Source organism: Dendropsophus ebraccatus, chromosome 3 (genome assembly GCF_027789765.1).
Source record: "Dendropsophus ebraccatus isolate aDenEbr1 chromosome 3, aDenEbr1.pat, whole genome shotgun sequence".
In the NCBI taxonomy this organism is placed as follows: Eukaryota; Metazoa; Chordata; class Amphibia; order Anura; family Hylidae; genus Dendropsophus; species Dendropsophus ebraccatus.
Genome location: NC_091456.1, coordinates 51,448,836 through 51,462,694, shown reverse-complemented (window position 1 = coordinate 51,462,694; position 13,859 = coordinate 51,448,836). Strand labels below are relative to the sequence as shown.

At 44.3% G+C, this 13,859-nt stretch overlaps 1 protein-coding gene across 4 annotated transcripts in view; it reads right to left on the bottom strand.

Moving 5' to 3' along the window:
- FANCC (FA complementation group C) overlaps window positions 1–8,310 on the bottom strand; it is a 90,032-nt gene extending 81,722 nt beyond the window's left edge. Inside the window, exons 1-2 of one of the 4 annotated variants that reach the window (XM_069961752.1) lie at window positions 8,237–8,310; window positions 5,758–5,979 (exon numbers count right to left, since the gene is read on the bottom strand). In XM_069961752.1, the coding sequence (XP_069817853.1) occupies window positions 5,758–5,919 (162 nt within the window). In that variant the 5' untranslated portion in view covers window positions 5,920–5,979; window positions 8,237–8,310. Of the gene's footprint in view, window positions 1–5,757; window positions 5,980–7,380; window positions 7,483–7,733; window positions 7,797–7,836; window positions 8,179–8,236 lie in introns of those variants that run through there. The other 3 variants (XM_069961755.1, XM_069961753.1, XM_069961754.1) reach the window with 3 other exon arrangements.
- Between the last annotated feature and the right edge of the window lie 5,549 nt (window positions 8,311–13,859).

The window sequence follows — 13,859 nt, the reverse complement described above, 5'->3', positions numbered from 1 at the left end:
GTTGGGGTCTATATTAATCTAAGTATTAAAGCCGTTTGTGCCAGCACTACCCTCCTTCCTGAGAGATACCACTGACCTGTTGAAAAGGGTGGATGGGATTATACTGGAGGACGGAGCCCTACTAGCAAGCATTGACCTAGAGCAGGGGTGTCAGACTCAGGCCCTCCAGCTGTTTCAAAACTACAATTCCCATCATGCCTGAACAGCCAAAGCTTTAGCTTTGGCTGTTCAGGCATGATGGGAATTGTAGTTTTATAACAGCTGGAGGGCCTGAGTTTGACATATCTGACCTAGAGGCTCTCTATATGTCAATTGATCACAACCTTAGGACAGTCGCAGTGGTATACTTTCTTAAGACTAGGGGGACTCAATTCCACACACACAATACCTTTGTGTTACAACTCTTTAGATTCCTTAGTTTAAAAATTAGGCCAATGACCTCAAAAACAGACTCCGGGCAAGAGGGTACCTGGATAAATTTCTCCGGGAAGCCTATCAAATGGCTAGCAGTAAAGATAGGGCTCATCTCCTCACCCCGGCTTATAAGAAGCACACAAATGAACATGTAAGTATTATCAAAAGACAAAGGGGGGGGGGAAGAAGATGAAAGAGTATAATCGAGAAGAGAATCTATTACAGATGAGTGTCTATTACCTTATCCTGGTTGGAATTGGACCCCTATCAGGGTTGGAGTTGGACTTCTATTATGAACTTGCATCATATTTCCCTATCATGGACCTTTATTATAAATAAATTTATCATGGATCCCCTGAATGAACTTTGCAGAGAAGTGTGCAAAAGGAAAGTGTTGGCACGTTGATCAACACTTCCATAAAGGAGATCTTGTGGCGCACAGTGGTTCCCAGAACAACGTGGTGGAACAAGATTGTTTATTATAGCATAAAGGCAACGTGTTTCTAGGCTACAAAGCCTCTTTTTCAAGCCAAATGCATGAATACAGTAGCAGCATAGGAGTATTTAAAGAGCAAAGAAAACGCGCCAACCCTGTAATTAGGGGGCGGGCTAGCTGTCAGCCAGCGATCTGTTTCGATATAAAACAATATATGACGTAAAATAATTGTTGTAAAACTTCTAAAACCTTTAATCATAAACATGCAGAAGGGATGTGCTTATGTTTGTAATGTATACGTGGAGATAGAGTGATTATCGGGCTTTGGGGATCACATGATATGGTCATGTGATCTATTCATGTAAAGCACTAGAGGATGTGCTACTCCAAAATGGCGGTGTGATTAAAGTTCATGAATAAGCTGGATCCATAAGACTGAATAAAATCCTTATTAGATGTGCGCGCACGCGCAGTGACTCTAAGCTGAGGTACACGGAAAAAATAGATACATATAGCTCAGTACGAGTCATATTGGATGTGTGCGCATGCGCGTGCGAAAGTGCCAACACTTTCCTTTTGCACACTTCTCTGCATCCTGTAACCTTCGACTCGAGGCATCCTGTCCTGGGCATTGGAGCGGCAGCACTGAGGTCTCTATTTCTATGCGCAAAAAGGTGTTGTGCCCTAAGTACAACCCTACCAGGTAAGCACATTCCTTACCATTCCTTTCATTTTACTGTAAAACTGATTCACCCAGGGAGCGCCTATTATCTTGTATTTCCAGCATTCGCTACCCTGAATGAACTTTGGACTTCTATTGTATAGTTTCAATAGGGACAATGCGGTCTTTTACTACGCTCTAACTGATATCATATTGTGTTTTGGCGGACACCACACTTTGGCTTTATATGTGTCCTTGTATTGGCTTGGGCATGATTATGGTTATGCTATAACTTATGGTCCGCACACAGTATGGTATATAGTTTGGTGCGGCTTTTGACGGATTGGACTGTGTGTTATTGTATCATAATATGCTTTGCGCTGTCAACAATATTGATAAAATTCCATTTTCATTGTCATTGAGATAGCTTTGGGGCTTTTTTCCCTAACCACGGGTTTGTGATTAGAAAGTTCATTTATTTCTTCCTATAATGTATGTTGGTTGCATTTATCTTTGATGCACATGCGCCTTGTACATTCATGTGGACTTAGACTCTGTTATCCTCATATCACCCAAATATTGCGGTGTTTACCAAAGTTTCTCTTGATCAGGTGACTACCTGATCATGTGACCAGAACAAGATGGCGCCGAGTCTATGCAGGGTCCGCCGATCTGTGTCCTCCATGTGCGCTATGTAAGTACTGTTTAAGCCTTACACCTGTTTGTCATTTGTTGATTTGCCCATATATAGTAGCATTTGGGGCATGTGTATTCATCCCTGAGAAAGTATTTTGCATCACACTGTTTACATATATATTTTTTTATTATTGCATATCTATTTTGTTTATAGGAATTATTTATCTATTTATTCATTCATACTTGTTTATTCTCTGTGATCATGGTCATTACATGAAGATATTATATCAGTGGGTTTGGTTCCACATGGCCATATTTGGGCCAGTGGTCTGTCTGTATTTTAATTGGTTTTAATAGTCCTTTGTCCCTGGCATTTATGTACAATAACATTTGCTATTGATTTGAGTTATCTGTGAGGTGCAGTCCATTTTTTCAGTCCTTTTTCTTGGGATGTACATGTAAGGATTATAGGCACTTATAATATGGGCTCATATGATGGTAAAAACAAATCCTAGAAAAGCACTGGGCAGTACTCTTATTGGACCCTGACCTGAGGGAGAAGGGGCCCAAGACCATAAGTCACTTATAGGAAGGGCTGTAACCTGAGAGATAGATTGGTCAGGAGCCCCTTTATAGAATCTAAAAGTAAAGGGACTTGGCTGGAAAAATCCGCTCGCGGAATGGCCGGTCTCTTACTGTGTGTGAACATAGCCTATAGCTGTAACCATGTTTTTTAGGACTCATTACGGCAGCAACCAACCTTCCAGCCACCGTGAGTAAAATGGCGAGAGTGCGGATTTGGAGAAAGCTGCTCAACACTAGCAGCAAGACAACCACATAGCAGCGATTCTAATTCCATCACAGAAGAAAACCAGTAAGTAATGATATACACAAAAAGCAAATAAGATAGTAAAAACATAATAGACCGGCAAAGAATATGAACTTTTTTTTTACTTTTTAATGTGATGGCCTATTCTAGTTGTTTTCTACCTGCCTATACAATTTATAGCTACATCATAGGCTTCTAAAGTGGGTGCTGAACAGGGATAATGCACATGTAAAAAACCTGCTAACCATCTCCTGCTGTTGCAATAAACATAACATCTTTGTTTCACATGCACAGATCACTCTAGACTTGCTGGGGCCATGCACTGAGACAGTCCGCTGAGAGCAAACCTAATAACTGTACCAAGGCAACAGAACAAATCACAAAATGGTATAGGCTGTTCATTATAGCAAGTGATAAATCATAGTTATTGCCATGCTCCTGCAGTTACTACTAGCAAGCTAGAAATGCTGTTGTTTACTATTGCTATTAACAAGCCACATTAAGCTTAAATATATGGACCTGCTGGATTCGTATTCCAGCAATCTGATCTAGCAAGGGGCAGCCATTTACCTCACTGAACTACCAGCAGTAACTAGAAAACAATGTTCTTGTAGTAAAGTCCAAACCTAAAGGATAGAAGCACAATGAACAATTGAAAATATTAGTATATTTAAAATAAACTCATCCGATTTGGTCCGTTTACAGGGAGCGATAATTCGCCCAATCTATCGTTTACCGATTTTGAAGCAACAATTAGATTTTTATAACGATCAGTATTTAGATGAAGAGATAAATCGTTTGAAAAAAACGTTTTTTTTGATCGTTTTAAGATCGCTTAAAAGGAATCTGTCAGCTGATGGGCCCTACCTAAGGTGCTGACAGTGTCTTATCTTATCTTATGTCTCCTACTGTACTAAAGAGTGACAGAACAGTTGTTCGTGCCACACTCTGTCATGCATCCTCCTCCCTCTTCATGAATAATCAATGCTGCCCGGCCTCCTGCTCGCTCAGCTGTCAGATTGCACATCAGTCCTCTGTAGGCAGTTTATGTCTGAAAGAAACACTTAGGTATAGTTGAATCTCTTCGCCCTAATGTGTTGGAGCTGTGGTCTAGGGGTAACTCACCTGTCTAAAGACCTGCAAGCAGTTCATTCTCTGGTTTGAATCCCCTGATGTAAATTAAATAGATGTCTTTTTTTCTCATTACTGTATCATTTTTAAGGCTATGTTCACACACAGTATTGTTGCTCAGTATGTTGCAACCAAAACCAGGAGTGGATTGAGAACACAGAGTGGATGGCTGTCATTTAATGGCAAATATTGGATGTTGTTTTAAAATAACAGTAATTATTTGCTATTAAATGGCCGCATCCACTCAATTTCAACAGTGTGTGAACAGCGCCTTTCTGTGTTTTCAATCCACTTCTGGTTTTGGTTGCAAAATACTGAGCAAAAATACTGTGTGTGAACATAGCCTTAGAGGGGGGGGGGGCACTTTTTCGCTGGGACCGGGGACGAGGTGGCTGAGGGAAAAGACGTCCAGTCACCTCCCCGGTTCCAGAGGAGGGTCCCGTATTGCGGCGCTCCAGTGCCCAGCCGCTTCTAGTGTCTGAAGCTGGCCCGAGACGTGACGTCTCAGGTCTGCTCAGCCAGTCAGTGAAGGAGGCGGGATCCGTTTCAAGTCCGCTCAGATCCCGCCTCCTTCACCGCCTGGCTGAGCCTGAGGCGTCACGTCTCTGGCCCGCGGCAGACACCAGGAAGCGGCACCGGGCACCAGAGCGCCGCGATGCGGGTCCCGCCGTTGGAACTGGGGAGGTGAGTGGACGTCTTTTCCCTCAGCCAGCTCGTCCCCGGTCCCAGCGAAAAAGTGCCCCCCCCCCCCCCCCACCGCTGGAGTACCCCTTTAAAAATGATACAATTATGAGGGAAAAAAAGGCATCTATTTAATTTCCATCAAAGGATTCGAACCAGAGAATGATCTGCTGGCAGATCTCTATGCAGGTGAGTTACCCCTAGACCACAGCTTCAACACATTAGGGAGATAAGATTTAATTATACCTGAGTGTTTCTTTCAAAAAAGAAATAAAAAATCCCTGAATCCCATTGAGCACATCTGGGACATCATGTCTCGCTCCATCCACCAATGTCACGTTGCACCACAGACTGTCCAGGAGTTGGTAGATGCTTTAGTCCAGGTCTGGGAGGAGATTCCTCAGGAGACCGTCCACCACCTCATCAGGAGCATGCCCAGGCGTTGTAGGGAGGTCATACAGGCACTTGGAGGCCACACACAATACTCAGCCTCATTTTGACTTGTTTTAAGAACATTACATCAAAGTTGGATTAGCCTGGAGTGTGTTTTTCCACTTTGACTTTGTGTGTGACTCCAAACCCAGGCCTCTATTGGTTAATAAATGTGATTTCCATTGATGATTTTTGTGTGATTTTGTTGTCAGCACATTCAACTTTGTACAGAACATGTGTGGATAGGATGTGTTATTTCAGTGTTCCCTTTATTTTTTTGAGCAGCTTATGTGTGTATATATATATATATATATATATATATATATATATATATATATATATATAGAGAGAGAGAGAGAGAGAGAGAGAGAGAGAGAGAGAGAGAGAGAGAGATACTGTACACTCACATACAAACCACCAACAGTCTCAATTGACAAAAATCAGTCATGTCAATGACAATATAACAACCGCGCACGCACGCACACAGACACACACACTGACACACACACTAAAGGGTAATTCCAGTAAGCCACTTACCATATGTTTTAAGGTTTCATAAATCTGCAACAAAAACTTATTTAAATCTGGTAAATGTAGGCAGACATCTTGCTGGATTTCCAACGAGGTCGTGCTACCCCACTCTGCAACTTTATTTAGCCAGGGCTTAATATTTATCTCATGAACCGATTTGCTGGCCATTTGTCCCAGTGTCAGTGACAGCCCCAGTAGGAATAATCTACAAATAAATAGACTGCGTCCCTGAAAAGAGAAAACCATCAAATATTAGATACACAATGTATTATGTGTCACTGCACATTCTGTCTGCTTACCTACACATTGTCATAATACCATGAGACTCCTGCTGTAACTTATACTATATCCATACCTGGGATCACTGGTTTACATAATAAAAGAACAGACGCAAATTGTTCATGTAACATTCTAGTTTTAGTTGGCATTTAGATGTAAGGGTCAGTTTACACCAAGGCATAGATGCATCGAGAATCTGTCAAAATAACATGCCAATGTATCCCTGCTCGGACAGACACCAGCCCCATTAATTTCAATGGTCTGAGTGTAGTCAGCTAGTGACTATGTTCGGGTAATTTTCCTTACCTACAGGAATTTCAGCTTTGACTGAGAAGAGTGGTTTGCTCAGAAAATGACCTAAACATAGTCAGTAGCCGACTACACTCGGAGCATTAAAGGGGTTATCCAGCGCTACAAAAACATGGCCACTTTTCCCCCTACTGTTGTCTCCAGTTCAGGTGCGGTTTGCACTTAAAGTGACTGTACCACCAGGCCCAGGCAGAAGCACTGGAGGCGGGCCGACCCACCATTAGTGGGAAGAAACCCTAGCCCCTCCATGACGTGACTCCATTAGAATCAATGGAACGCTATCATAGAGGGGCTAGGGTTTCCTCCCACTAAGGGTGTGTCGGACCGCCTCCAGTGCTTCAGCCTGGGCCTGGTGGTACAGTCACTTTAAGCTCCATTTACTTCAATGGAACTGAGTTTCAAAACCCCACCCAATGTGGAGACAACAGTAGGGGGAAAGTGGCCATGTTTTTGTAGCACTGGATAACCCCTCTAAAATGAATAAGGCCTGTGCCCTTCCCAGCAGGGATACACTGGCGTATCATTTTGACAGTTTCCCAAAATATTCATGTACAGCAGCACAAATTTTGAAGTGAACCCCGCCTTGGCACCAAGGCCAAGATTGTATACCATGGTGACGCACGGCCTTCTGAGTCAGCTCTGGCTCTTCCCTAGCGTGTCACCCTGGGGAGCAAATATCAGTACACTAGAGACAATGGACTCACAGGTGATGGGCCCGCCTCCAGTACACCGAGCGACACTGTTTGCATATAGAGAAAATGTCCAGGAACGCAGGAAAAGGACCTATGTACCGGCAGCAAGTCGTATTATTATTTGTTTTTACTAAGGGAAGTGGTGAATTCACTTTTAATATTTGCGCTACTGTACTGACACAGCGTAATGAATGCTGATGCCGGGAGCTCTGAGGTCTGAAGAGTACTGGCCGTGCACAAACAGTATTTTGCAGATGTGTGAATGGCCCCTAAAGGGGGACTCTGGACAAAAGTAAAAAATCATGGCGGGCAGAGGGTGGTGGGAACATAATAATATAGAGATACTTACCTGCTCCCCTGCTCGCTGTCAGCGTCTGGTCTTCTGTTTGGCATGGCTTCCTGTGTTGCCACAACCCCGGCAGGAACTATCGGCTCAGTCACTGATTGGCTGAACGGGCATTTCTGACCCAGGTCACGACGTCACAGGGAGGGCTAAGACATACAGGAGATTGGCAGGGGACCATGACTGCAGCTGCTGCGGAGGCATGGGGACAGGTAAGTATCCCTTGATTGTTATGTTCTAACCACCCTCTGCCCTTCGCAATTTTGGACATTTGTCTGGGGTACCCCTGTCTGGGCTTTTATATATATATATATATATATATATATATTCTTTTATTTTTTATTTTAAATTAAACAAACCTTTTAGAGCCCTTTCACGAATCTGTGTTATACTGTCCACAATTTAGCTCAGTACTTGCACACAGTATTGTAGCCATTCAGGTGAATGGACCCTCCAACAGACCTGTAGTTGCTGCCAATATGTATAAGAGCTGTAATCCGTGCTGGCAGTCCACAACACCCATTATAAGCAGATCAGTTGGGGGTCAGCTGTTAGGTGGGAATAGGAAGAAAAGCGGCAGAATTCACAATAACAGAACTGATGGTGTAATATGAAATCCGCGCCGAATTTCTATTTTGTTTCAAGTATTTTTTTTAACTCTCATTCACATTGTTGCAAGACAGGAGCCCTGTGCTGGGACAGTAAGCCGCCTACGTATAGAGAGCGCTGTCAGGTTTATATGTAACATCTCCCACCACACGTGACAGCTAGAAGGACCGCTCTAATATTCACGTCTCCAAGGTGAGCACATTCCAGACCCCCTAAGTGACTGTACACACAGCAGAGCTGCTCCTATACGTACACATGGTCTCCCGCCCGCCTTCTCTGCAGAGCCCGGCCGCGCTGCTGCTGGGTGCTAAAGGACCTTTGATGACGTCACGCCCATGTGACCGGCTTCTTGTGTGGGCGGAGCTATCCTCAGTGTGCCGTGTTCCCGGCTTTCTTATCAGTACACAGGGGCCGTACAGTGTGGAGAATAATGATGCTGCTGTACTCCTGGGCTGTGTCTCGGGAATTTCTTTCTGTGCAGTGGAATATGATGCATAGGAAGTAACCACACTCTGGGTGTACTGGTCTGCAATGCTCTGCAGGGACAGGGTCTCTGGCTGTACTTATATGCAATGCTCTGCAGGGACAGGGTCTTTGGCTGTACTTATATGCAATGCTCTGCAGGGACAGGGTCTCTGGCTGTACTTATATGCAATGCTCTGCAGGGACAGGGTCTCTGGCTGTACTTATATGCAATGCTCTGCAGGGACAGGGTCTCTGGCTGTACTTATATGCAATGCTCTGCAGGGACAGGGTCTCTGGCTGTACTTATATGCAATGTTCTACAGGGACAGGGGGCTGGTTGTACTGTCATGTTCTGCAGAGAAGGGTCTGTAGCTGTACTGTTATGCAATGTTCTGCAGAGTCAGGTATGGTTGTAATGTAATGACAGGTGTATTCTGATGTACTGCAGGGATACAGGCTGTGACTACTGTTATGCAATGCTCTGCAGGGACAGGGCTGGTGGCTGTACTGCTGTGCGATGTTCTGCAGTGACAGGGCTGGTGGCTGTACTGCTGTGCGATGTTCTGCAGGGACAGGGCTGGTGGCTGTACTGCTGTGCGATGTTCTGCAGGGACAGGGCTGGTGGCTGTACTGCTGTGCGATGTTCTGCAGGGACAGGGCTGGTGGCTGTACTGCTGTGCGATGTTCTGCAGGGACAGGGCTGGTGGCTGTACTGCTGTGCGATGTTCTGCAGGGACAGGGCTGGTGGCTGTACTGCTGTGCGATGTTCTGCAGGGACAGGGCTGGTGGCTGTACTGCTGTGCGATGTTCTGCAGGGACAAGGCTGGTGGCTGTACTGCTGTGCGATGTTCTGCAGGGACAAGGCTGGTGGCTGTACTGCTGTGCGATGTTCTGCAGGGACAGGGCTGGTGGCTGTACTGCTCTGCGATGTTCTGCAGGGACAGGGCTGGTGGCTGTACTGCTGTGCGATGTTCTGCAGGGACAAGGCTGGTGGCTGTACTGCTGTGCGATGTTCTGCAGGGACAGGGCTGGTGGCTGTACTCACAAAAACACAGAAAAATGTAACAGCTCACCACAATAGCAAGATGTAGACCCACTACAGACCTGAAAATAGTTAAAAGCACCCCCCCCCCCCCCAACTTCTAAAATACTCCATAAAAATAATGAGGCTCTTGGTTACCATTTGCAAACAGCATAAATCACCCCACCAACGGTAAGGTGGCCTCATATTGGGGCGGACCCTACACTGTACTATGGTCTCTCCATGGCGTACAATACGCCTATCCATTGGGCATGCACGATCCGTCTTATACCTGTAAAAGTAATGACACCACCTGGGGGGGATGGGTGAAGTGCACGACCAAGTAGAGGCAGCCACTCCCCCATCTGGAACAACATTCCCTCAGGGGAGCTTCTAGTATGTGTGTTAAAAAAAAAAAAATGTTTTAATATTATTTTAAAAAAACCTCCCCTAAAAAAACTTTGAATCACCCCCCTTTTCCCATCTTATAAATAAACATGTTTGGTATCGCCGCGTGCTTAATCCCCCCAAACAATTTAATTCCTGATCTCTCACGGTAAACGTAAGCGCAAAACAATTCCAAAGTGCAAAATTGTGCATTTTTGGTCGCATCAAATCCAGAAAAAATTGTAATAAAAAGTGATCAAAAAGTCACATATGCGCAATCAAGATAGCGATAGTAATTACAAATCATGGCGCAAAAAAATGACACCTCACACAGCCCCATAGACCAAAGGATAAAAGCGTTATAAGCCTGGGAATGGAGCGATTTTAACCCCTTAACGACCGCAGGCGTAAAGGTACGCCCCCAATGCAAATGGACGTACATTTACGCCTGCGGTTTACCCGATCGCTGTGCGCTCCCGGATATGAAGGACCCCATATCGTACAGGGACAACATTTTCCAGGTGACGTCCCCCACACTGGAAAAAAGGGGAGACCCCAGAAGAAGTGCAGAGTGTGGCGTAACAGGGGGATCAGGAAGGACGCCATTTTCCAGTGTGACACCTGTCCTGATCACCCCGGCCTCTGCATACTGGATCGCTCCAAGGCGCACCACACGTCATTGGAGTTCCACATTTTCTAAATTCTGTCCCTTATTCCTATTTCAGGGGTCACGTTGATCCAGGGATTATTCTGATCGCCATTATGGAGTCGGGAAGGAATTTTTCCCCTGTGATGAGGCTACTGTCGTCTGCCTTATGAGGGGTTTTTTACCTTCCTCTGGATCAACACAGCTTGAGTTTGATGGACACCTGTCATTTTCAACCTTATAAACTAATAATTGCCCTAATACCCCCAAATAAATTAGAATTGTCCCTTTTCCCCAGCTAAGTAGGTATGGCTGCCATTCCCATTAGAGGATGCCATGATGCAATTACAAAGCCTCTGTGCGGCCAGGACAGTAGAAACCCTCCACAAGTGACCCCATTCTGGAAACTACACCCCATAAGGAATCTAACAAGGGGGGCAGCGGGGATATGGCCCCCTGGTGACGGCCACATTAGTGCTGTGAAAGTGAAAAAAAAAATGGTATTTTTCATCTTCACAGCACATTTTCTACAAATGTGCCTGTTACCAGTGGGGGCCATATCCCCGCTGCACCCCTTGTTAGATTCCTTGTGGGGTGTAATTTCTAGAATGGGGTCACTTGTGGGGAGTTTCTACTGTCCTGGCCGCACAGGAGCTTTGTAATTGACATGGCCTCCATCCTCCATTCCAGCCTCTAAATGGCGCTCTGTCCCTTTGGTGACTTGCCCTGTGCCCATACGGCACATTATGCCCACATGTGGGGTAATTTTGTACTGAGGGGAAATTACCCTACACGTTTTGCATTTATTCTCTCTTTTAACACCTTGTGGAAATAAAAAAAAATCAAGGCTAGACCAACATTTAGTGTAAAAAATTTTTTAATTTGTACACTAAATCATTGATCTAGTCTTTATTTTTTCATTTTCACAAGGGGTTAAAAGATAGAAAAAAACACAAAATGTGTAGCGCAATTTCCCTCAAGTACAGAAATACCCCACATGTGGACATAAAGCGCCATGCGGGTGCAGGGTAAGCCTCCAAAGGGAAGGAGCGCCATTTGGCTAGAATGGATGGTGAACGCCATGTCGCATTTACAAAGGCCCTGTGTTGCCAAGACACAGGAAACCCCCCAAAAGTGACCCCATTCTGGAAACTGCACCCCTCAAGAAATCTAATAAGGGGTGCAGTGAGGATATGGACCCCTTAATGACAGGCACATTTGTGCTGTGAAAATGAAAAAACGAAATTTTTCACTTTCACGTCACATTGTTCCCCATTTGTGCCCATCACCAGTGGGGTCCAAATAAAAAAATGGTTTTTGTTTTTTTCAATTTCACCACACATTAAACTTTTTTCTGGTTTCGCAGTGTACTTTATGCAAAAATTCAGCCTGTCCTGCCATTGCAAAGTACAATTAGTGGCGCTAAAAATAAGGGCTCATGTGGGTTTCTAGGTGAAAAAACACAAAAATTGAAATTGGCCTGGTCCTCTAAGGGTTAAAAAAATGTCAAACATCTATTTTAACTTTATTGTGGGGCTTAAAGTGGTGCTGTCACCCGTGATTACATAGGTGATGTTTATGACACCTGCCACACATTGCACGGACACCTGTGTTAGGAAGGTCTGGGATTTTTGCTAAAAAAAAAAATTAACTGGGGTGACAGTGTCATTGGAGTCCCTCTTCCTCGTTTTGGTCTGGCGCTTGTTTCCCTAGAATTGGGCCACATAGCCCCCCTGTATGCAACACAGGCGTGGAATGTGTATTTCAGCGCTAGACCAAGGCGCGGCAGCAGAGAAGCCGCGTCTTGGTCACACTGTCAGCCCAGTGGCATCAACATCTAAAAACTTTTTTTTTTTTAGCAGCAAAAAGAAGCCCCAAACCTTCCTAGTTATTTTCCTCAAACATGTTATTACAATGGTTCCCCTTATCTCAGAGAAAATTATAGAATACACTAAACATTTGAATACATAATAAGCCTATGTTGCTTCATTCCCCTTAGAAGAGAGACATAGGGTACTATTAGGCTATGTTCACACTACGTATATGTCCGGCCGCATATTTTCGCGGCCGGACATATACGCGTTAAACTCCGGCCGAGGATTTACGCAAGTTGTGGCCGGCTACGAACGGACCGCGAACTTACGCCCGTAGTCTACTTACGCTTCCCAAGCGCCCTACGTAGCGATCTGACAGCGGTCTTGTACTTGGAAATCTTCGCCTAGCCCCGGACACCCTACAAAACCTTTTGGAACGGCACAAAAAGCTTGCAAAATGAAGAAATCACCACTACGTACGGGACCGCATGTTACGGCATTTTCGTCCTCAAACAATGGTCTGGTTCATTTTTTACAGCGCCGCGTACGATCTGGGCGTAAGTTCGTACATCGTATACTTTCCATTCTACACAAACTACGTAAGTCTCTGGCCGCTTATTCACTGAACGCGCTATGTCCGGAGACTTACGTAGTGTGAACATAGCCTTATTAGGGTGCGTTTACACTGACAGGTTTATCTGACAGATTTTGGAAGCCAAACCCAGGAAAGGATTAGAAAAGAGGAGAAATCTCAGTCTTTCCTTTATAACCTGTTCCCTGTTTATAGTCTGTTCCTGGCTTTGGCTTCACAAATCTGTCAGATAAATCTCTCTGTGTAAACGCAGCATTACACGAAGCAATTTTTTGACGATAAACGAACTCAAACGACCACTATGGCAAACGGCCTGAAATCGTTCACCCAATTACACGGAATGATGATCGTTACTTATGATCGCTATTGCGTTCGTCCTGTCGTCGCCACTGCGTTTACCGCTACTGCGAACAACGTCTTATTACATGCAAACGATTAACGATAAAATAGGTCCAAATTCTATCAAACGACCAACGATTTCTCGTTGGTTGTTTAATCGTCTGCTATTACACTAAACGATTACTGTTCAATTCCGAACGATTTAACGATTTTTCAAACAATAATCGTTCTGTGTAATACCACCCATACACACACACACGGAATTAGAGTCATATACCGGTTCAATCTTTATAAATGCTGCCTTGACTTCATTATTGAAGTCTTTGATTATCATTTTCTGGTAAAGATGATCTTTTTCTCTTTTATTTCTGAAATAAAAGGGAATCCCACATTTTAAGCCAAATTTTCACATTACACATCCCATTACATTCTCAGCACATTTAGTGGTATCTTGTTTCCCTAATAGGTTTAAAATACTTTCCTATTCTCTATGTTCTGCAGGAGAGCAGCATATTTTAATCAGTTATTTTCCTGCATCTGGGATATATCAGTTTTACCTTACCCACATACATAAAACCGCTACCTTTCAACATTTTGAAGTTCTTTAATGAA